The sequence below is a fragment of the Podarcis bocagei genome (assembly GCF_964188305.1).
Source record: "Podarcis bocagei genome assembly, chromosome: 5".
NCBI classification, from domain to species: Eukaryota; Metazoa; Chordata; class Lepidosauria; order Squamata; family Lacertidae; genus Podarcis; species Podarcis bocagei.
This window is the reverse complement of record NC_138129.1, coordinates 94,656,240-94,678,309: the sequence shown is the minus strand read 5'-3', so window position 1 is coordinate 94,678,309 and position 22,070 is coordinate 94,656,240. Positions and strand designations below refer to the sequence as shown.

At 44.2% G+C, this 22,070-nt stretch overlaps 1 protein-coding gene across 1 annotated transcript in view; it reads left to right on the top strand.

Annotated features, from left to right (window-relative positions):
* CACNA1E (calcium voltage-gated channel subunit alpha1 E) overlaps nt 1-22,070 on the top strand; it is a 497,143-nt gene that overhangs the window by 440,420 nt on the left and 34,653 nt on the right. The window contains 8 exon segments of the mRNA XM_081194559.1: nt 329-493; nt 2,841-2,951; nt 4,982-5,065; nt 5,364-5,489; nt 6,566-6,631; nt 8,403-8,494; nt 11,244-11,409; nt 12,055-12,182. Coding sequence (XP_081050685.1) covers nt 329-493; nt 2,841-2,951; nt 4,982-5,065; nt 5,364-5,489; nt 6,566-6,631; nt 8,403-8,494; nt 11,244-11,409; nt 12,055-12,182 — 938 coding nt within the window.

Here is a 22,070-nt window from a genome sequence, read left to right as displayed (position 1 = left end):
GGTTGCGATTCACTGCTTCTGTGCATGCACGTGACTTCATTTTGCGCGTCTGCGCATGCGCGAGCAGCGAAACCCGGAAGTAACCCTTTCAGGTACTTCCAGGTCGCTGCGGGACGCAACCTGAAAAAACGTATCATGAAGCTAATGTAACATGAGGTATGACTGTATAAGTTGGGAAGGGGATACTTTTGTGAGTTCGCAACAATACAATAATTAGAAATGGGGGTAATAATTTGGATGCCAACTGACAGTCTTCTTCTTCTTCTTCTTCTTCTTCTTCTTCTTCTTCTTCTTCTTCTTCTTCTTCTTCTTCTTCTTCTTCTTCCAGAGAGCATGCATTGACTTTGCCATCAGTGCCAAACCCCTCACCCGCTACATGCCGCAAAACCGGCACACCTTTCAGTACCGGGTCTGGCACTTTGTGGTCTCCCCATCGTTTGAGTACACCATTATGGCGATGATAGCACTGAACACTGTGGTTCTAATGATGAAGGTGAGGAGAACCTGGGGCGACATTGACTGGCTTCCTGGCAACTACAGAGATCTGGCACAACCAGAAAGTTAACGTTTGAGCGTGGTTGCCACCTGGGAGATGCCTTCTCTTCCCTCCTGATTCAGCTCCTTGGCTAGAAAACAAAGCAATTGAGAATTGTGAATGATGGGAAGAACCTGAGCAGCATTTCACACAGGTGGGGAACCTGGTGGCCTCCAGGTGTCATTAGACTACATTTCCCATCAGTCCTGACCGTTCGACGTAGAGCTTGGGGATGATGGTAATGGGAGTCTAGTAACACCTTGAGAGTCAGAGGCTCCCCACCCCTGGACTAATTTGATTGTTCGCATGTCTCTGTGGTCTTGGGCAAAAGGTTCTTTCCCAGCCCTGCTCCCTAGGTGTGCCAGGGATGGAAGATGGACCTTCTGCGTGCAATGTTAATATCAAGAATTGTCTTCTTATTGACCTTATGTAAGTTACTCTGGGAGCCTTTCCTGGCTGAAGAGTGGGTTAAAAATGCATTAAATGAAAAAGAAGCATATGCTCTACCTCCAAGCAATGGTTTTTCCACATTTGGGGATGCAACTAAGGATCACTTTTATCCTATACAGTCATACCTTGGATTTCAAACGCCTTGCCTCCCAAACAAATTGGCTCCTGAATGACCGAAACCCAGAAGTGAGTGTTTGGTTTTCGAACGTTCTTTTGGAACCCGAACGTCCAACACGGGTTTTGCGGTTTCCAATTGGCTGCAGGAGCTTCCTACAGCCAATCAGAAGCCATGCTTTGGTTTCTGAACTTTTTGGAAGTCAAACGGACTTCTGGAATGGATTCCGTTCAACTTCCAAGGTATGACTGTATTTTGGATGGACGACGTCTCAAGTCATTTAAGCATACATACGTTAACTTAAATATTTAGTGTGTAAATGTGACCAGCGCTTATTCTCAAGCATGGATCCTATGCACATGTATACAGGAAGCCATCACTTCCTATGTGTCCTTGTCAAGTGTGCAGTTTTTGTCGAACCTGAGCTTGCTGCCATGCAACGTGTGAAGCGTCTACCTACAGCTTTTGCTGTTCGCTAATTTGTTTAGCAATAACATCATAAGACCACACTTGATGTGTGTTTCAATTGTGCTTTCAAGTGTTTCCATAACTTCCCCTCATATGCGCATATATACATGTGCAAGCGCACATGCACACCCCATAGGTTATATTCTCATAGGTTGTGTAGCAACTGCCTTTCTTCTGTGCTACTGGCAATTAATTCCACAGGCCTTTATCACTTCCCACACTTTGTAATCAGAATGGATGTCCCAAGCAGCTTCACAGTGAATAAAAAGCCACAGAGAATGCCAAACTGGGTAAAGATGTGTTGATGGATCTCAACCATAACTCTTGCTATAGGTAAAGGTAAAGGGACCCCTGACCATTAGGTCCAATCGTGCCCGACTCTGGGGTTGTGGCGCTCATCTCGCTTTATTGGCCGAGGGAGCCGGCGTACAGCTTCCGAGTCATGTGGCCAGCATGCCTGGCGAACCAGAGCAGCGCACAGAAACGCCGTTTACCTTTCCGCCAGAGTGGTACCTATTTATCTACTTGCACTTTGACGTGCTTTCGAACTGCTAGGTTGGCAGGAGCAGGGACCGAGCAACGAGAGCTCACCCCGTCACGGGGATTCGAACCACTGACCTTCTGATCGGCAAGCCCTAGGCTCTGTGGTTTAACCCACTGTGCCACCCGCATCCCATAACTCTTGCTACCAGCTGCCAAATCAGTGAATTCCAGGGCGACGAACAGGAACAGAACTTGCTGACGAGTAACTTGATTTTTAGTTAGCTTTATTATATACAGCAGAGGAAAGCACAGCTTTGTACAAGTTACTATATACACAGACGAGATTCAAACTCCTACTCCAAACTCAACACTCCAACAACAAAACTGCTGTGTCTTACTGCTTATAAGGAAGAACTTAGCCAATCACCACCTGTTGCTAGGCTTCCCTGTCTCCAAGCAGACTTCTCATGTAACCTGTTTAACTTGGCTTGTTGCCAACCCACTAATGGTTCACTCCAAAAACTGCTCATACTCAATGTCTCAACAAGATGTTCAAACAAACCAGTTCTGTAGAAGCTGGGCATTGTTATTCCAAATCAGAGAACTCTATATGTGGATGTTTCACTTGATTTATCCGAGATGTGTGGAGTTTTGTTTTGCTTTAGTTGCTAACTGAATTTTGCATCCAAATTACACATGGGAAAATATAACCTCTTGGGTGATTGTTTTAATACAAGTGGGACCCAGGATATTCTGACTCTTCTTTTCCTTCTCTCTTTCTCTTCGCAGTACTATTCTGCTCCCTACACCTATGAACTAGCTCTGAAGTACCTGAACATTGCTTTTACCATGGTTTTCTCACTGGAATGTGTCCTGAAAATTATAGCTTTTGGCTTTCTGGTGAGTAACAGAGTTTGTAGGGGGTGGGGCGATGAGCTTTTTGGTGATGGTGATTTGCATCAAATAAAAATGCCCTGCACTGCTGGATCATATCAATTGTTTTTATCGAGTTAGTTAAGTAGCGTTTCTCCAACTTGCCCAAGTTCCCAGAAGTTTGAAGGAAAGCTATGACAGATGTGGCTCGTCTTTGCTCCCTGGGTATCTGTAGCGGTTTGGAGTTACTCGTGCGTAAACTGTCCCCTTTTGGAGCTTGGCTGCCTGGGTTAAACCGTCCTGACTGCACAGCCCATCTCAGCGTGGCTGCCTCAGTCGCTCGCAGAGTCTGTCTGTGGGCGTTTCTTAAACCGTTGCCAGCATAAGAGTTGTTTGACTCCCAATTGTCTCCGCCTCTCATTGCGTGGGAGTCTCCTGCGCAAGGAGGGCGTGGGTAGTGGAGGACCAGGGCTCTCCTCACTGACTTCCAAGGAAGAATCCCGGAGCCCTTCCACCTCTTCTCCCATTTGCTCTCCTGGCTCCTTGGTGTTACGCTGATTTCCTTCCCCCTCCATCAAGCTGCGTCTCCCCCTAGCGCTTGTTCCTTCCCCTGCAGAATCAGAGAGCCTCTCCTTCGCCTGTTGCTCTGATGTCAGTTTCCTGACAGTATCCTACAAACTGGATGCCAGATTCTGGAGGGATATATTTCATGAGGTCCCTGGAGAGCAAGTTATGTTTATGATCCATTGTGCAATATATTTGACATGTGTTTAGTTACTGGAATCTGTGAATGAGAATGTATGTGGTCTGACAGTGTTGACCTGGGATCTGTAGGATCTCAATAAAAATCCCAGCTTTGTTTTAAGACAGGCTTCCTCAATCTCGGCCCTCCAGATGTTTTTGGCCTACAACTCCCATGATCCTTAGCTAGCAGGACCAGTGGTCAGGGATGATGGGAATTGTAGTCTCAAAACATCTGGAGGACTGAGGCTGAGGAAGCCTGTTTTAAGAGATTCCTGTAATCTCTTGTCTATTTTTTCTTCTTTATTTCTGTCTCTTTTTTCCTTCTTTTCTTTTTTCTCTTTTATCCCTATGTTCTTAGTGTATGTAGATCAATGTTTTAGTTTTCGACCTCCCCCCCTAAAAAGATATTTGATATTAAGCTTTGCATTTCTCTTTATAAATCCTACTAATCCCCCCAAATTAAATTCCTTATGTTGCCATACACACACACATTTTTATTGATTTTTTAAACATATCATTTCCAACAATCATTTAACATAAATTCTTACCTTACACAATATTTTAGACTTCCATCAACAACCTCTGAAGATTTTCCGTTCTTTAGCACTTATTCTGCATTTCTTAATTTCTCTATTACTTTTAATTATCATTAAGTAATAATTCTCTTAATAATCTTCCTTGCAATATTTCACATAATCCTCCTTACAGAACTTCTTGCAGTCCTACTAGCGTAATCTGTTTATTACAATTGCTTTTTAGATAGTTCAAATATTTACTCCAGTCTTCTAAGAATCTCTGGTCCCGCAGGTTTTGAAGTCTTCCTGTTAATTTGTCTAATTCTGCATAGTCCATTAATTTCATTTGCCACTCTTCTTTCGTTGGTAATTCTTCTTGTTTCCATTTCTGTGCCAACCTTATGTTGCTTTGGCAAAAAAGGGTGGCATATCCATTCTGACCCTTAGTTTTGGGGTGAATGTTGTGCTATGCCCCTCTTTGATGTGGGTCTACAGGATAGAACAGGAGGCGCCTGTTCCACCAACTAGAATGAGAGCAAACCCACCAAGAATGTGAATTCCATCAATAAATATAAACCAGTTATGGTGACTGTACCTCATACAAATGTATGCTGTCCCTTGTTCATGGGATTGGTTTCAGCTTTTCTTCGTACAGGGTGAATCTTTTACAAGTGGCCCCACGGAACATGTGTACTCTTTATCCATGGGGCCTCTTTTAAAGGACTCACCCTATATTTGCTGTTACTTGGATGTTCACACCATGGTTTATTCTTCCCCCTCCCCCCGATCTTCCCTCAGAATTATTTCCGCGACACCTGGAACATCTTTGATTTCATCACCGTGATTGGCAGCATTACAGAAATTATCTTGACGGACAGCAAGGTGAAATTCTCCTCCTTTCTATTGCTCCTCCTTTGAGGGGAAGTTTTTAATGACTGGTGTTTTAAGGTAGTGTATTTTTGATCTTCTGTTGGAAGCCGGCCAGAGTGGCTAAGGAAACCCAGCCAGATGGGCGGGATATAAATAATAAAGTATTATTATTATTATTATTATTATTATTATTATTATTATTATTATTGGAATTCAGGGCACAGAGATAGGTGTGATGCTTTTTGGCTTGCTTTTGTTTAAACTGTTTGATCTCTCTCCATCTCTCTTTCTCTCTGTGTCTATTTGAAAGCTGGTCAATACCAGCAGCTTCAACATGAGCTTTCTGAAGTTGTTCCGGGCTGCCCGTCTCATCAAATTGCTTCGCCAAGGTTACACCATCCGCATTCTGCTGTGGACTTTTGTGCAGTCCTTCAAGGTAAAAAAATGGCTGACTGCTCATCTCCTTCCCAAGATTTGTGAATTAAAAACTCAGACTTGATATACAACTTCTCAGGGCACCTTTTGCTCTAAAGGTGGTCCGTGCTGCAAACCAAAGAATCCATCATCCGCTAAGCGCATGTTTTGGGAGGAGAGGAGCTGTTCCTATACAGTGCCGGATTTACGTATAAACTAAACAAGCTATAGCTTAGGGCCCCACTTTCTTGGCCCCCCCCCCAAATTTAAAATTTGTACATTTCCAAAATATAAGATAAAAAACAAATAAAATAAAACTAGCATACAGCAACAGTGTTTTGTGTTGTGTTGGCTCCTATGATGTAAATAGTGGGCCCCGCCTGCTAGCCTGCTCCCTAAAATATCCCTGGTTTACTCATTTCTATGTATAGGGTTTCGACATTCTGCATGTGCAAATGGCTTTAGATACCTATTACCGTAGGTCTGTAAATTGCCATATAGCATATATTCAACACAAAAAACAGCTGGACATATAAAGGGCCCCATTACCTTCAGTAGCTTAGGGCTTCATCAAACCTAAGCATGGCTTCTGATTGGCTGCAGGAAGCTCCTGTAGCCAATCAGAAGTTGCAGAAGCCACGTTGGACGTTCAGCTTCCAAAAATAGTTTGCAAACTGGAACCCTCACTTCCAGATTTGCAGCGTTCAGGAGCCAAAACATTTGAGAACTAAGCTGTTCAAAAACCAAGGTATGACTGTATATGCCACCTTGAGTTATTTGGAGGAAAGTTGGGATATAAATGCAATAAATATTAATAACAATAAAAGCCACCATTTTGCTGTAGCTCCAAGTAACTCTGAAAGTGAGCTAACTCACCAGATTTCAAAGGAAAACAAAATGCTTGCCTTTTTGTTTGCTTGAGCTTATTATTTGAATGGTTTTTTTATTAAAAAAAAAAAATGCCGGTGTTAAACAACTTGAGCACCTCAATGTTGTTTAACATTGTCTTTTTGCAGCCAGCTTGCAAAAATACAAGATATTTTGAATAAATGATGTGCATTTAATACAACAAAACCTTTCATTGTCTGCATCTTTCAGGCCCTCCCCTACGTCTGTCTCCTGATTGCAATGCTCTTCTTCATTTATGCCATCATTGGGATGCAGGTAAGGCACCACCTGAAAGACCTAAGACTCTGTGTCTGGCAGGTAAAGGAGCTAGAGCAGGGGTCTGCAACCTTTAAGACAAAAAGAGCCACTTGGACCCGTTTCTGAAGAAAAAAAACCTGGGAGCCGCAAAACCATTGCGACATTTAGAACAAATATAACACTGCATATATTGTTTCTTACCTTAATGTCCGATCTGACAGCCGGCGGGAAGGTGACGTCGGGACAGTGCGTGACTAATGCACGCACTGCCCCCATGCGACGTCACAGCCAGTACAGCGCCCGCCACAGTGGGGAGTGTCGGGGTGCACAATGTGCCTCCTCCCCTCGCTAGTATCTGCCCCGGAGCTGCGGCAAAGGTGTAAAAGAGCCACATGCAGCTCCGGAGCCGCGGGTTGCAGACCCCTGAGCTAGAGGCTGTTTATGAGGTTTGAGGACAGAACATATTGATCATGAATAATAACAATGATAGTTACCATTAGGTGCTCAATTGATGATGATGATACAGTGGTACCTCTGGTTATGTACTTAATTCATTCCAGAGGTCCGTTCTTAACCTGAAACTGTTCTTAACCTGAGGTACCACTTTAGCTAATGGGGCCTCCTGCTGCTGCCGTGCCACCGCTGCACAATTTTGGTTCTTTACCCAAGGTACTACTTCCAGGTTAGCGGAGTATGTAACCCAAAGTATTTGTAACCTGAGGTGTTTGTAACCCGAGGTACCACTGTAATAGTAATAATAATAATAATAATAATAATAATAATAATAATACTTTATTATTTATACCCCACCCATCTGGCTGGGTTTCTCCAGCCACTCTGGGCGGCTCCCAACAGAATATTAAAAACACAATAAAACATCAATCATTAAAAACTTCCCTAAACAGGGCTGCCTTCAGATGTCTCCTAAAAGTCAGATAGTTGCTTATTTCCTTGACATCTGATGGGAGGGTGTTCCACAAGGCGGGCGCCACTACCGAGAAGGCCCTCTGCCTGGTTCCCATCAGATGTCAAGGAAATAAACAACTATCTGACTTTTAGAAGACATCTGAAGGCAGCCCTGTTTAGGGGAGTTTTTAATGTTTGATGTTTTATTGTGTTTTTAATATTCTGTTGGGAGCTACCCAGAGTGGTTGGGGAAATCCAGCCAGATGCGTGGGGTAGAAATAATAAATGATGATGATGATGATGATGATGATTATACCTGCAGAGCAGTTTCATTTGTCGTCTGACCCTGAGTTGTTCAATCTGGTATTCAGCCATGCAGACTAAATGAAAGATTGCCCCTTTAAAAACAAAAAAAGGAGTATAGAATTTACTCTACTTTTCATGTGAAGGACTGCTTGCCAATTAGCATGATCTGGAGCAAACCCTCCCTTGAGCGGCAAACAGTTTGCAAGAGGCTTTCCTTTCCATGGAATTAATGCATATTTCCATTGCCCCATGTTTGCTGCAAGTCAAAGAGACTTTGCAGGTTTCTGGCACCCTACGAAAACCTGTTAACCAGAGACAAAAGTAGCATAAGTGAATACACCGTTAGCAGTGATGGCATTTTCACGCTGCCTTTCATGTCTCTGGCTGCAAAAAGACACAAACCTCTCTTCCTCCATCTACAATTATCTCCCTTGCCCTAGTGCCATGGGACTTTGGAGGAAGTAAAATAAAGAGGTAGTCAGGACTTTGTACACTTCGTATTAACCCAACTGGGAGATTGCTCTATTTGTGGGTGTCAAATCTTCTCCACTGGGTTTTCATTTCTCTGTGCCTTCAGGTTTTTGGGAATATCAAACTAGATGAAGAAAGCCACATTAATCGCCACAACAATTTCCGCAGCTTTCTGGGCTCACTAATGCTTCTATTCAGGTAAACGGACTTTTGACACTCATATACAAGGGTTCATTCCAATGTTTTAGGTTAAAACATTACCTTTACTAGTATGATTTCAAAAGGTTTTTGGAAGCTGTTCTGACAAATAATTGACTACCCGCCTACTTGCTGCCAAGCTGAAGGAGGGCGTCAGTAAAGTTCCCCTTTGGGCAGCTTACCATTTTGGACTCACAGGTGTCCATGGAGGCGCAGGTTAATTCTGTGTCCAGGGCGGCTGTCTACTAGCTCCATCTGGTACGCAGGCTGAGACCCTCCCTGACCGCAGACTGTCTCTCCAGAGTGGTGCATGCTCTGGTTATCTCCTGCTTGGACAACTGCTATGTGATCTGCGTGGGGCTACCTTTGAAGGTGACTCGGAAACTGCAATTAATCCAGAATGCGGCAGCTAGACTGGTGACTGGGAGTGGCTGCCAGGACCACATAACACCAGTCCTGAGAGATCTGCATTGGCTCCCAGTACGTTTCCGAGCACAATTCAAAGTGTTGGTGCTGACCTTTAAAGCCCTAAACGGCCTCGGTCCAGTATACCTGAAGGAGCATCTCCACCCCCATCGTTCAGCCCGGACACTGAGATCCAGCGCCAAGGGCCTTCTGGCGGTTCCCTCATTGCAAGAAGTGAGGTTACAGGGAACCAGACAGAAGGCCTTCTCAGTAGTGGTGCCCTCTCTGTGGAACGCCCTCCCACTAGATGTGAAGGAAATAAGCAGCTATCTTCTCTTTAAAAGACATCTGAAGTCAGCCCTGTTTAGGAAGTTTTTAATATTTAATGCTGTATTGTTTTTAACACTCGACTGGGAGCTGCCCAGAGTGGCTGGGGAAGCTCAGCCAGATGGGCAGGGTATAAATAATAAAGTGTTGTTGTTGTTGTTGTTGTTGTTGTTGTTGTTGTTACCTAGAAAGGACAGTTTGACCCCAAAGGGCTTTGTGGACAATGTGTATTGTTTGTTCTAGCTGAACTAGCAGGCAGGATTTACAAGAATTTGGATCTCCTAATGAGTTTGCAGCTGTAGTCACTTCCTAACTTTTGACTCTAGTTAACGCGGGTGGCGATGTGGCCTAAACCACTGAGCCTCTTGGGCTTGCGAATCAGAAGGTTGGTGGTTCAAATCCCCATGGCGGAGTGAGCTCCCGTTGTTCTCTCCCAGCTCCTGCCAACCTAACAGTTCGAAAGCACGCCAGTGCAAGTAGATAAATAGGTACCACTGTGGCGGGAAGGTAAATGGCGTTTCTGTGTGCTCTGGCTTCCGTCACGGTGTCCCGTTGCACCAGAAGCAGTTTAGTCCTGCTGGCCACATGACCCGGAAAGCTGTCTGTGGACAAATGCCGCCTCCCTCGGCCTGAAAGCGAGATGAGCGCCACATCCCCATAGTTGCCTTTGACTGGACTTAACCATCCAGGAGTCCTTTATCATTTTTTTTACCTTAATGCCCACACATGGTAAAACTTTTCATTGACAAAGCTGGAGACACAGCTATCCTGCTAGAATGACCACAACTACATATAATTAGCATCCCATGCACACACACCCCCCCATGGCTCTAATTATCCATTATGTTAAGTGTCCTCCCTCTCGCCTTTTTAATGGAATGTAATCAAATCAGTAAGTTAATAATGACATTATTATTATTATTATTTATTTATTTATTTATTTATTTATTTATACCCCGCCCATCTGGCTGGGCCTCCCCAGCCACTCTGGGCGGCTTCCATAAAAACCAAAAATACAATAAAATATCACACGTTAAAAACTTCCCTGAACAGGGCTGCCTTAAGATGTCTTCTGAATGTCAGGTAGTTGTTTATTGCTTTGACATCTGCTGGAAGGGCATTCCACAGTGCGGGCGCCACTACCGAGAAGGCCCTCTGCCTGGTTCCCTGTAGCTTTGCTTCTCGCAATGAGGGAACCGCCAGAAGGCCCTCGGCGCTGGACCTCAGCGTCTGGGCAGAATGATGAGGGTGGAGACGCTCCTTCAGGTATACAGGACCGAGGCCGTTTAGGGCTTTAAAGGTCAGCACCAACACTTTGAATTGTGCTCGGAAATGTACTGGGAGCCAATGTAGGTCTTTCAAGAGCGGTGTTATATGGTCTCGGCGGCCGCCCCCAGTCACCAGTCTAGCTGCCGCATTCTGGATTAGTTGTAGTTTCCGAGTCACCTTCAAAGGTAGCCCCACGTAGAGCGCATTGCAGTAGTCCAAGCGGGAGATAACCAGAGCATGCACCACTCTGGCGAGACAGTTCGTGGGCAGATAGGGTCTCAGCCTACGTACCAGATGGAGCTGGTAAACAGCTGCCCTGGACACAGATTTGACCTGTGCCTCCATGGACAGCTGTGAGTCCAAAATGACTCCCAGGATAATGACATCCTATGCTCAATTTTACGTTGAGTTGAACCCCATAAAAACAGGATTTTTTCCCTTTGCAAAGTAAGCTCAACAACTTTGAGCTGATCCTCAAAAAAGGGGCTTTTCCCCTTTGCAAAAGAAGCTACACAACTTTGAGCTGACCCCCCCACACACAAACGGGGCTTTCCCCCTTTCGTCCTCTAAAAACTAGGTGCGTCTTATGGTCAGGTGCATCTTATGGAGCGGAAAATACGGTACTGCTGGAATCAAATCACAGTCTGCTCCGATGTGGCAGAGGTTGGCTGATGCAAGAAGCAATTAATTGCGAGGGATTTGGTGAATGAAGCAGTAAACTTGGAAGATGTGTTTGTTCTGCGTGCAGGAGTGCTACAGGGGAGGCGTGGCAGGAGATCATGCTTTCATGCCTGGAAGGGAAAGGATGTGAGTCGGACACCACAGCAACATCTGGGCAGAACGAGAACGAGCGATGTGGCACAAATCTGGCATACGTATACTTTGTCTCCTTTATCTTCTTCTGCTCCTTTTTGGTGAGTCCCACTTCCCTTCCCCTTTGCCCCTAATGGAATCCAGAAGGATCCTCCACATGGAACAGAGAGAGAGAGGATTTCGCTGTCATTGTGCCACATGCAGAAACCTGCTTGGCAGTATTTTTCTCTCTTTTTCTCTATCTATTTATATTCCCTTCTGCTCTCTTCTGCTTACCCCTGTCCTCTTTCTCTTGTTGGATGGATGAGCCTGTCAATTTTGGTTTCTCTCAGTTCCTCATCTTTCCAAACTTAAAACTTGGATTGTAGTATTTCCACATTGGTTTGTGTAGTTTTTTTTAAGGGTCTTGTGAAAATAGGTCGGGATCCTAGTTCGCGTTTCTCCCAACAGACACGTGTTTATTTGCAACTTTCCCTCAATGCACACAGTTTTTTGCAGGCGATTTCCCCTAATAACATACCTTTCTCTATGCCGTTTTCACTAATATATGGAATTTAACCACATGTTTCCCCAATGAATGCTTTGATTGCATCACAAAATGAATTATGAAATATGAATTTCAAAGGATGGCCGCATTTTGTGTGGGGACTTATAAATTAAGTAGGTTTGCACTGAAATGTGAACTGTGCCAATTTCTCTCCAGACTCTCCTTGTTACACGTTCTTCTTGTTTCCTCCCTACTTAAGATGCTCAATCTCTTTGTGGCTGTCATCATGGACAATTTTGAATACCTGACTCGAGATTCCTCCATCTTGGGACCGCATCACCTTGACGAATTTGTCCGGATTTGGGCAGAGTATGACAGAGCTGCGTGGTATGTAGGCACCCCCTGTTTTTAAGCCCTCTGCAAAATCTGTTTAGAAATGATGCCCAAGACAAACAGGATGGGAGGGAATTAACCCTTCAGGCTCCAAATGTGCCTATGAGAAGCCCCCTAGAAGTTGCATTGGAAGACGTTTTGCTTACCCAAACAATGCAGAGTTTGAGCTGGTCTGAATTAAGGGTTAAAGCTCCGGTTCTATTTATTAATATTTTCTAAGGTCAGGGTTTTCTGCATTTTTGTGAGTCCTATAGTAATGGTTTTGTGAGCTGCCTCTGGGAATCCCGTGAAAAAAGAGCAGTTTCCCATTTCATGAAGCAGTTGGGTCTGCCAGAGATGCACCCATGTTTCTTGCGGCAAACATGCCTGATGTGAATGGCAAACAAATATCCTATATTAGCGCACCGAGGATGAGGCGTGGTGTGATCAGAGCTCTGGTGTGTGCAAGATTGTTTGAAATTATAATTTTTTTGCTTTTATTGTGGCATCTTTTTGGGTCCGCAGCATGGAGGTTGCAAACAACTCCTTGCAAATACTTCCACATCTGAGTGGCCACCCTCTGGTTAGTGGTCTTCACTACTCCCCTCATCCCCCCCCCCAAAAAAAAGTTTCAGGCATGCTTCAAAAAATAATGTTTTCTAGAATGTTTCCCATGGGTGTTTCAACATACTTGCCTGACCCCAGTGTCCCAGTAGGATAGTACTTAGCCTGAACTGGCGTTGACATTTGTTTGCCACCACAAGTAAGCTTTTGAGGCCTCAGATTTCCCATCAGAGAACTTGAAAGCATTTTTATGTTGATCTTTCTCCAAGAATTGGCTTGGACCACCCTGAGATCCCAGTCCTTTTAAAATCAGAGTGAATGTTCACATCTCTAGAAAAGCGATGGGTCCTCTCTGGAGCTCTTGCAATTCTGGAATCTCCCTAATTGCCGTGAATCTGCCTTTGCCTACCTGAAACCTAGTTTTATTGTTTTACCTGAATTCAGCTAGTTTGCTGTTATCCTGATATTATTAGTTAATGGTGCGTGACCTTTTGTATTTTTTCAGCCATAGTTCTTTCTTCCTTTGCAATGACGTAAAACAGTGGTGTCTGATCTTTTTTCAAAGAGGGCCAGATTGGATGAAGTGAAGGGCTGCGAGGGCCAAGTTGTTGAGGGTTTTTTTTAGGATTTTACCCCAGGAAATGAACTGCCACAGGGGCCGGAATAAACTGACCGGTGGCCCCTGAAATGAACTTTGGATATGCCTGATGTCAAGCCTTGAATGTAACACAGAATATGGGTTATAAAGAGCAGTTGATATTGATTATCACCTTTGAAATCAGAGCTGAAACACAGAGTCAGGAAAAATTCTCAAGACTGTAGCTCTCATTAGGCTATTCCACTTTGCCATACACATTGGAGGTTGTACCTTTTAAATGTCCCCATATATAAAAGATTTCTGCACATAGAAATCTAGAATATCAGGAACTATTGCCTTAATACGCTACATTTGTGTATGTGGCTATATTATTATTATGGAGGATCATTCAAACATATGGTCCCTTACCATCAGCCTGAAGTGGTAAATACCAGCAAAACCCATCACACAAAATGAAGGATTATTGAGCCCACCTTTAAAAGTAAACTGACCCGATTTACATTTCCTGAACTAATTCATTAATTGGAATGCAGCTATCCTTTGGTTTTTACACTTCTTCAAATATTTAGTCTCAAGAAAGTGCCAAAATTTGTATTTTAGGCTCAAGTGGGTATAAAAATGTGCATTTTGAATTAAGATGTGTACAAAAAATGCATGTCTGAAAACTTTGTTTTCTTGTGGTGGTGTTTTGTTTTTGTTTTTTTAAAGCAGAATATTTCAGTAATGGGAAGCACTTTGCATAGGCAATTTGGGCAGGCATATTTTTAGACCAATCTAAAAATGTTTTTAAATAAGTAAACAAATATTGTGGCATTGGGTACCCATTGGCAAGAGCCTACTTATCAAATAGCACAGCCATGGGGAACCTCCAGTCCATATGCCTAAATCAGGTGCGGCAAGGCTCCTAAGCCACACCCACCTGTCCCACACGTGACATCATATGTGATGTCATAGATAACATCATAGTAGCTGATTGGTAGCATTTGCAGACCCAACTGGGAATGCCTGCACTCAATTCAATGGCTGCAATGGGCACCAACTGCAAACCCCACTTTGGGCAGGGATCTGCTCTACTTGAGAGCGCCAGTCGCAGCAGGGCTTTCCTGGGGGAGCTCAGAACCCAGCCCACCAGCTTTATTCTGTTTCCCGCCCCTGAAATAACTTGTGAAAAGTTAGGAATAAACATATTTGTATTTAAGGTCCCACAGGCAAGCATATCTACTCTTCTGAACTCTTTATCTGCTTTTAGTAGCATCCATAGCTGGCAACCTTCCCTTTTTTTTGCGGGAAATTCCCTTATTCCAGCGCCGTTTCCCACTGCTATCCCGGATTGTTAGATATCCCGTAGACTGTCTCCGGGACAGGTGAGGCTGCTGATCCCTTATTTTCAAATCTGAAAATTGACAGCTATGGTAGCATCAGACTGTTCTTTTCATGGCGCAAGCTCATTTTGAGCAGGAATGTCAAATTTTCTTGAACAATTAAGGAGTTGATAGGATTAGTTAGGGTTTAAACAAAAGGGGAAATAAAAATTGGCTTTTTCTTGGGGGAGGGGTAATCGGGGTGTAAATTAAGGTTACCAGACGTCCCCGTTTCCCAGGGATATTTACAAATCAGTCCCCATGCAAAAGTTGAAAAATGTCCCTGGATTCATTGAAAAAAAATCTGGTAACCTTAGAGTAAATATAAAATTGGTTTAACTTTTCTTACCTTGCCCCCTCAGACTCTGAATTTCCTACAGCTATTGCCCTAGCATTCTTGTACTTTGCTAAGACTCTCTTTTTAAAAGTTGGCATTGCTGTGAGAAGTCAGGATTATTGGATATCTGCCTTCATGTTTGGCACGCATTTGCTTAATCGGTCTATTTAAAAAAACAATGCAATGATTGCGTTTCTCAATTAAAGTGGTAATTTTAAGAAACAGCAAACAGGGGTGAGGAGCCTGCGGCCAAATTTCCATCCTCCCTGACCATTGTCTACGTTGGCAGGGGCTGATGGGAGTTGAGACCACAGGTTCTGCACCTCGCAAGCCGCAATAGGCCAGTTCTTCAACCCGTGGCTGGAAATCTGGTTCTCTCTGGGGTGATACAATTGCCTTGGGGCTGTAACATGTCCCCTGACTGTGTCTCCACATACACAAAATGTATGTCTGCATTCAAAACTAGCATATCAGCGAGAAGGGCTCTGTAGCCTAGTTTTCTTCCTGATATTCTGGCTTTCTGTCTGGTCAGATACAGATATATTTGTGTGGGCAGTTTTTTGCATGAGAATCAGGGCACAGATTTATCTCCTCGGTGAGAAACAGGCCAAAGTAGGGAAACAGGATTAAATAGGAGCTCCATTGTGAACTTATTCAAACCTCTCCTATAGTTTCCCACAGAGAAGCAAATGCATCATTTGCCAGATAGGAAAACTGTCGAAGGAATGGGAAGAGAATGAGAAGATTAAAGTCAGATTTCACTGTGAAAAGTGGAAAGGGTGGGGATCTCCTCCTCGCACATCTCAAAAAAGCTTTTTCTTGTGCCAGTGATTTGGCCTGCAGAGTCACTCAGGACACCCGCCGGAACACCAGGTCCTCAGAACATACAATCTGAGGTTTTTCTGGGGTTCCGTGCCACGCTCGCCGTCACCCCAATCTTCAAAGCGCCGGGGCTCTTTCAGCTGAAAGAGCTCCCGTCTGCCATTAATCAGGCAACCAACCGGAAGTCTGGTTCAGTCTCATACTTCTCACGGTGCAACTCTGAGCAACTTGTTTACATTTCCTCACAAAACTTTCCGCTTTTGGAAAATGGGAACAAAACCGATTTAGCACCTCAAGAATTTATTTATTTTTTAAAAATAATAATAATAATAAAGTGTGTTGACTTTATTTAAATAACCAGCTTTGGAAAACTCTTCTGGCTTATCCATTGATAAGGGTCTGTATATGTGCTAAGATCTGCTAGGTAATGGCAGACTGCTGCATCTTTTCTCAGCCTCAGATCGAGACAACTCTGACCCTTTCGTACTCACTTTGTTGACAAATGGGATGGGATCCAACACTGTAGAACCAACCTTCCCAGTGAGAGCAGTAGCTATCTTTTCCACAGGCCGCTCAGAGCTTTTTCCGAGCTGGAGATGGAAGGGGAAAGTTGCACATCTCTGGTGCCATCAGTTAGTTTTGCACTTGCATCCTCTTCCCCGTTTCCTGAGCAGCCCTATTAACGCACCTGTGCTTCCTTTCCAGTGGCAGGATCCTGTATAAGGATATGTACACATTAGTACGGGTGATCTCGCCTCCTCTGGGCCTGGGAGAGAACTGCCCCTACAGGGTGGCGTACAAGGTTTGCCTCCCGATCCCCAGCCACAACCCGGCAATGGGAACATCCCGTTAAACCCCTCCTTCCCGACCCTCTGCTCTGCCACCACTGCTCCTCATCAGGCATTGCTTTAACCTGAGTTTAAAGAGATCCACACCCTTTCAGAACCAGCAGCTGTTGGGGCCAGGAAGGGATGGGGGGCGGGGAGAAGGCTTTGTCTGCCTAAGCTGCAAATTCATTCTGGTCCTCTAAAGGTTTTCCTTCCTTTCTTTTCTTTTGTGGGTTGTGTCTCCTGCGCATGGATAATACACCCGGGAAGCACGACATTTGCTTCTCGGATCAGAGCCCTCTCTGATGACACATCTTTAACTGCTCTTTAACCAGTGCGGCTACAAAAAAATGCAGAAGAAAATGCGAGACAAGGGGTTGAGGGACAAAAAGCAAAGCGAGGAGGACATGGGGAGAAAGATGTTGTCACCAGAGACTCGGTTCTGAAGGTGTTACAGTTTTAAGCACAGGAGCTCTGGTTATCGAATCCTGCACTGTTTCTGACCCTCCAGAGTAAAGCCATTGGGGTTCACGATGTATCTCCTAAGAGTGCTATTCAGTTTGCCAGACTCAACATCCTGATTTATGCCCAGCTCTTGGTGACATCTGCTGTACCCTGAGGGCTGACTACTCCTCAGCCAAAAAGTTTTAAAACCCCACTCAACAAAGAAAACTAGCGTGTCAGATGACAGAAGCCTAATCTAGAAGAACCCTTGCCCCAAATATTTAATTTTCTATGTGGAAGGATTTTTTAATTTATTTTTTGGTATGAAAGAACATTCTATCTCCCATGCAGTCTGAAGTGATGCAGATTGCCATCTCAGTAAGACCTAGGCCCTAATGAATGTTTATTTGAAAGCATTGCCCATTGTGGTTATCTCTATTTTCCCTACACACACACACACACACACACACCAAATTCTTATTTTTTTGACCTGACAGATTGTTTGAAAGCATTTAGACTGTTCTTATATTTTTGCAAATTACAAGCTCTGATCACTTGTATTTCTTGATGAGGACTAGGGTTAAAGTTTGTTCCATCACTTGTATTTGAGTAAGCTTCAAAATAAATAAATAAAAACGCAATCTAAGTTGTCATCTCCATAAGAGAAGCTGCAAAAGAACCTCAGATTTGTGCGTTATTCCTTTGCCAGTTCCAAAACGCATTCTTGAAACCCACTCCCAATGATTTCTATTGTGATTTAACAAATGACAGCCAAGATGGGTTAACCTTACAGAATAATTAACTCTGTAAGTTTAGCAAGTGTTCAGCCTCCACATAAATACGTCACTGATTATTTTCCTGGTATCAATGGTATCTTATTACACATGTGCTAGGGTGAATCATTTTGTCTAAAATAAGACATAAGCTGCAGTGTATAAGCTAAAGCAACAACTTTTGGCACTGGTATCAATGGCAAATGGTTACCAAATTTTGTCTGGTATAAACAGCTGCCTTAATACTGTTGAGCAGTGAAATGGAGCCCCTTCGCAGCCCTAAAAAGTAAACAAACCAGTCATTCTTTGTTTCCTTTTGCTTTTAAGTCCTCCTCACCATTGCATTCTAGGGCTAAAGATGTCTAAGAAACAGCATCTTCCGTTCACTTGACACATCACCCAGTAATGTTGAGGTTTGTTTAGGAAGCCCTTGTCCGAGACATATTTCACTCTTTCCTTGGTCTGAAATCTGCCACAGGTACAGTACAATCGTTCCATCACATTCGGAACAAATAGGCTTCTACTTCAGTGTGTCCCTTTTAATAAAGAGCTGCTTCAAGAGACATGGTTATGAGAAACCTTGCCTTTGAGAAAGCACAGAAATCGCCGCTCATGGGGCAATATGCTTTACAAATTACAGCAATGCATCTTTGCAATACGTTAATGTTTAGGATCGTCCTTCATCGTTCTTGCACTGCTTCCCTCGGCGAGGAAAGAACATGTAGTACCAGCCCGTATTCTCTTCTTGCACCAGATGCCTGGGTCTTAAAACGCATCTTTCATAGCTAAATCAAATCTTTTGTTGCCTTTCTGTACTCATGCAGTTCAGTTTCAGAAAGCATTAGAACTTACTGCATTCCATGGTTGACACTCACAACCCATAGTGAGTTTACAGAACTGCCTTTTGATCATGGAGAGAAAATAGAAATCATGTAGGTTTTCTCCCAACTTGGCAGCAACAGCAAGAACAATCGGTTACAGCCATCAAAAGATCATTGGGCAAGTTGACAGTTACCTGTGTAGCATTTACTGTGTACAGGACCAAGGCTTGGCCAGATTTTCACTGGCATTTGGCTTTTGCGTGGACAGGCAGAGTCTCCAGATCCCGAGCGGTCCCCCCCGTCATGTGGAAGAACGACTCAAGACAACGTGCTATGGGATTAAATTGGCCACAACTTTATTAAATTTCAAATGTGGGTAGACCTTGGCTCAGGCATTGGGCGTTCTCCCTCCCCAGTCCCCAGCCGGGGACCTAGGGAGCTTCAGGGTTATCCAGTGGGGGGGGGATGGGCCGGCTCTGGAGAACGTATGTTCAAGCAGAGATAGCCGCCACTGCAGGGGAGAGCAATGACGACCTTTCGGCATACGGTCAAAGCCTCCCTTCAGAAGCCCCTTTAACGGGGAACCCTGGTATCGCCGCCGCAAAGAGGAAGGTGGACTAAAGGATTCCGCCCAAGGCCTGATACCGCCAAAGTTGTGACGTTTTGCTACGGGAAAGGCGAAACCTGCCAATGCAGGGAAATTCCTTTCCGGCCCTTTAACAGCAACCTTAACGTAGCAGCGCCCACATACCTGTGAAGAAAAGTTAACCTGCAAAACCTATGAAGAAAAGTTAGCCTGCAAAAGAAGACATTAACTGAGGGTGGGTATGGTGGGACAAGCTCTGGAGCCAAGTGAGGATTCTATTGTGTGGGCAGGTAATCCCTCCCCCTACCTGGCCTGGTCTCCTTGGCAACGCTTCCCCCAGGTGGGATTGGACAACTGACTGAGGGAGGCGGGGACCTCCAGGTATCCCACCTGAGGGAAGGCAAAGCCAAGCCTATGCTGATGGGGCCACTCCAGATCTAGGGCTGCGGCCGTCCACGCAAAGGGCGCCCCCCGTTTTAAGCGGGGAGCGGTCATTCTACCATTTTGGAAGAAAAAGGCTTTTATCCAAATACTTCCTGTTTTTCTATAGTCATGAAAATCCAATTGCCCTTGGATTTCAACTTCACTTGTTCCACGGTCGTTTGCCATCTCAGTCCCCACAATGTCCTGTCCTTCTGTTTCTCACAAGTTTTTACTGCAAGGTCTCAGAGCTATGATTTAGTTCATTGCTCACCACAAAATTATATATAATTCCCAGTTTGAAATGTTTCGCTCAGGGCTACAGACCTAATATCTGGGGGAGGGAGAAGTAAATCAGATTCGAAAGTATCTGCCTTACTTTGAAACTAGCAGTTTTTAGGGAGGGAGAGCATTTCAAGGCCTGTCCTTGGATAAAAACATCAACAAGTGAAGCCCCCCTCGAATGTAGAAGTTCCCGTAAAAACTGTTTTCATGATGCACAAGCCACCAGAAGAACAGCCTAGACATGTTAAATAAAATGGGGGAAGTTGGACATTATGAGGAAACTGAGAGAACAGCATGCAAATGATCAAGTACAAGACAAACAAAAAACAAGAAAACAAGAAATTAAGAGACTTGAGAGTCCCATGGACTGCAAGAAGATCAAACCTATCCATTCTGAAGGAAATCAGCCCTGAGTGCTCACTGGAAGGACAGATCCTGAAGCTGAGGCTCCAATACTTTGGCCACCTCATGAGAGGAGAAGACTCCCTGGAAAAGACCCTGATGTTGGGAAAGATGGAGGGCACAAGGAGAAGGGGACGACAGAGGACGAGATGGTTGGACAGTGTTCTCGAAGCTACGAACATGAGTTTGACCAAGCTATGGGAGGCAGTGGAAGACAGGCGTGCCTGGCGTGCTCTGGTCCATGGGGTCACGAAGAGTCGGACATGACTAAATGACTAACCAACAACGAATGACCTCTACAAATAATACAGTTAATGTAGATGTAGCTCTTAATGTGCTCATATTTGTTTAGTTCAAAGATAAAAGGAAGGCCTTTGGAGCAAATTCAAAGACCTGACTTAGGAAGTAGGAGGCAAGTTCCCAGTAGCAGAAATTCCCAGTGTCTCTTTCTGGGAACAAAGGAGAAATGCCTAGCTTTCCACTTTGAGAAGCCCTTTCTAAGCACCTTGGGATAGTTTTCTCCTGTATTATTCTTTCTTTCTCTATCTATCTATCTGTCTGTCTGTCTCATCTGCAAGCTAGTAAGAGCATCCATGATGAGAATATGGAGAAGTGGTCTTTATTCTTCTTCTCCACTGATCCCCATACTTAGAACCACAGAACCACAGCATTGTAGAGTTTCAAAGGACCCTGAGAGTCATCAATTCAAGCCCCTGCAATGCAAGAATATCAACTGAAGCATCCATGACAGATGGCCATCCAACCTCTGCTTTAAAACATCCATGGAAGGAGAGTATACCACCTTCCAAGGAAGTCTGTTGTACTGTCAAACAGCTTCTACAGTCAGAAAGTTCTTCCTGACGCTTAGTCAGAATCTCCTTTCTTGTAACTTGAAGCCATTGGTTCAGGTCCTACTCTCCAGAGCAGGAAAAAACCAATCATGTTCCCTCTTCCATGTGACAGCCATTTAGATATTTGAAGATGGCTATCACATCTTCTCTCAGTCTCCTGGGGAAAAACCATACCCAACTGCCTCAACCATTCTGCATAAGGCTTGGTTTCTAGACCTTTGATCATCTTGGTTGCCTTCCTCTGCACAATATCCTTCTTAAATTGTGGTGCCCAGAACTGAACACCATACTCCAGGTGTGCTCTGACCAAGGCAGAATAGCATGGTACTATTATTTCTCTTGATCTGGACACTAGACTTCTGTTGATACAACCTAGAATAGCATTAGGTTTTTTTTGCTGCTGCATCACACTGTTGCCTCATGTTAAGCTTGTGGTCCACCAAGACCCCTAGATCCTTTACACATGTACTACTAGTAAGCCAGATGTCCCCATCCTATATTTGTGCATCTGTTTTTTCCTGTCTAAGTGCAGAACCTTACATTTGTCCCTATTGTTAGGTTGGGCTCAGTCCTTCAATCTGTTGAGTACATATCGTGTCCTGATTCTGTCTTCTGTGGTATTGATGCACCTCCCATTTGTGGTGTCATCCACAAATTTGTTGAGCATCTTCTCAATTCCTTCATCCAAGTCGTTTATAGAGATGTTGAACAACAACTAGCCCAGGGCAAGTGACACTTTTCCCCAGGAAGATGAGGAGGAGCTTAAAGATTCCAAACAAAGCCCGCAAGTCAGTAGTTGTGCCTTTTCTACT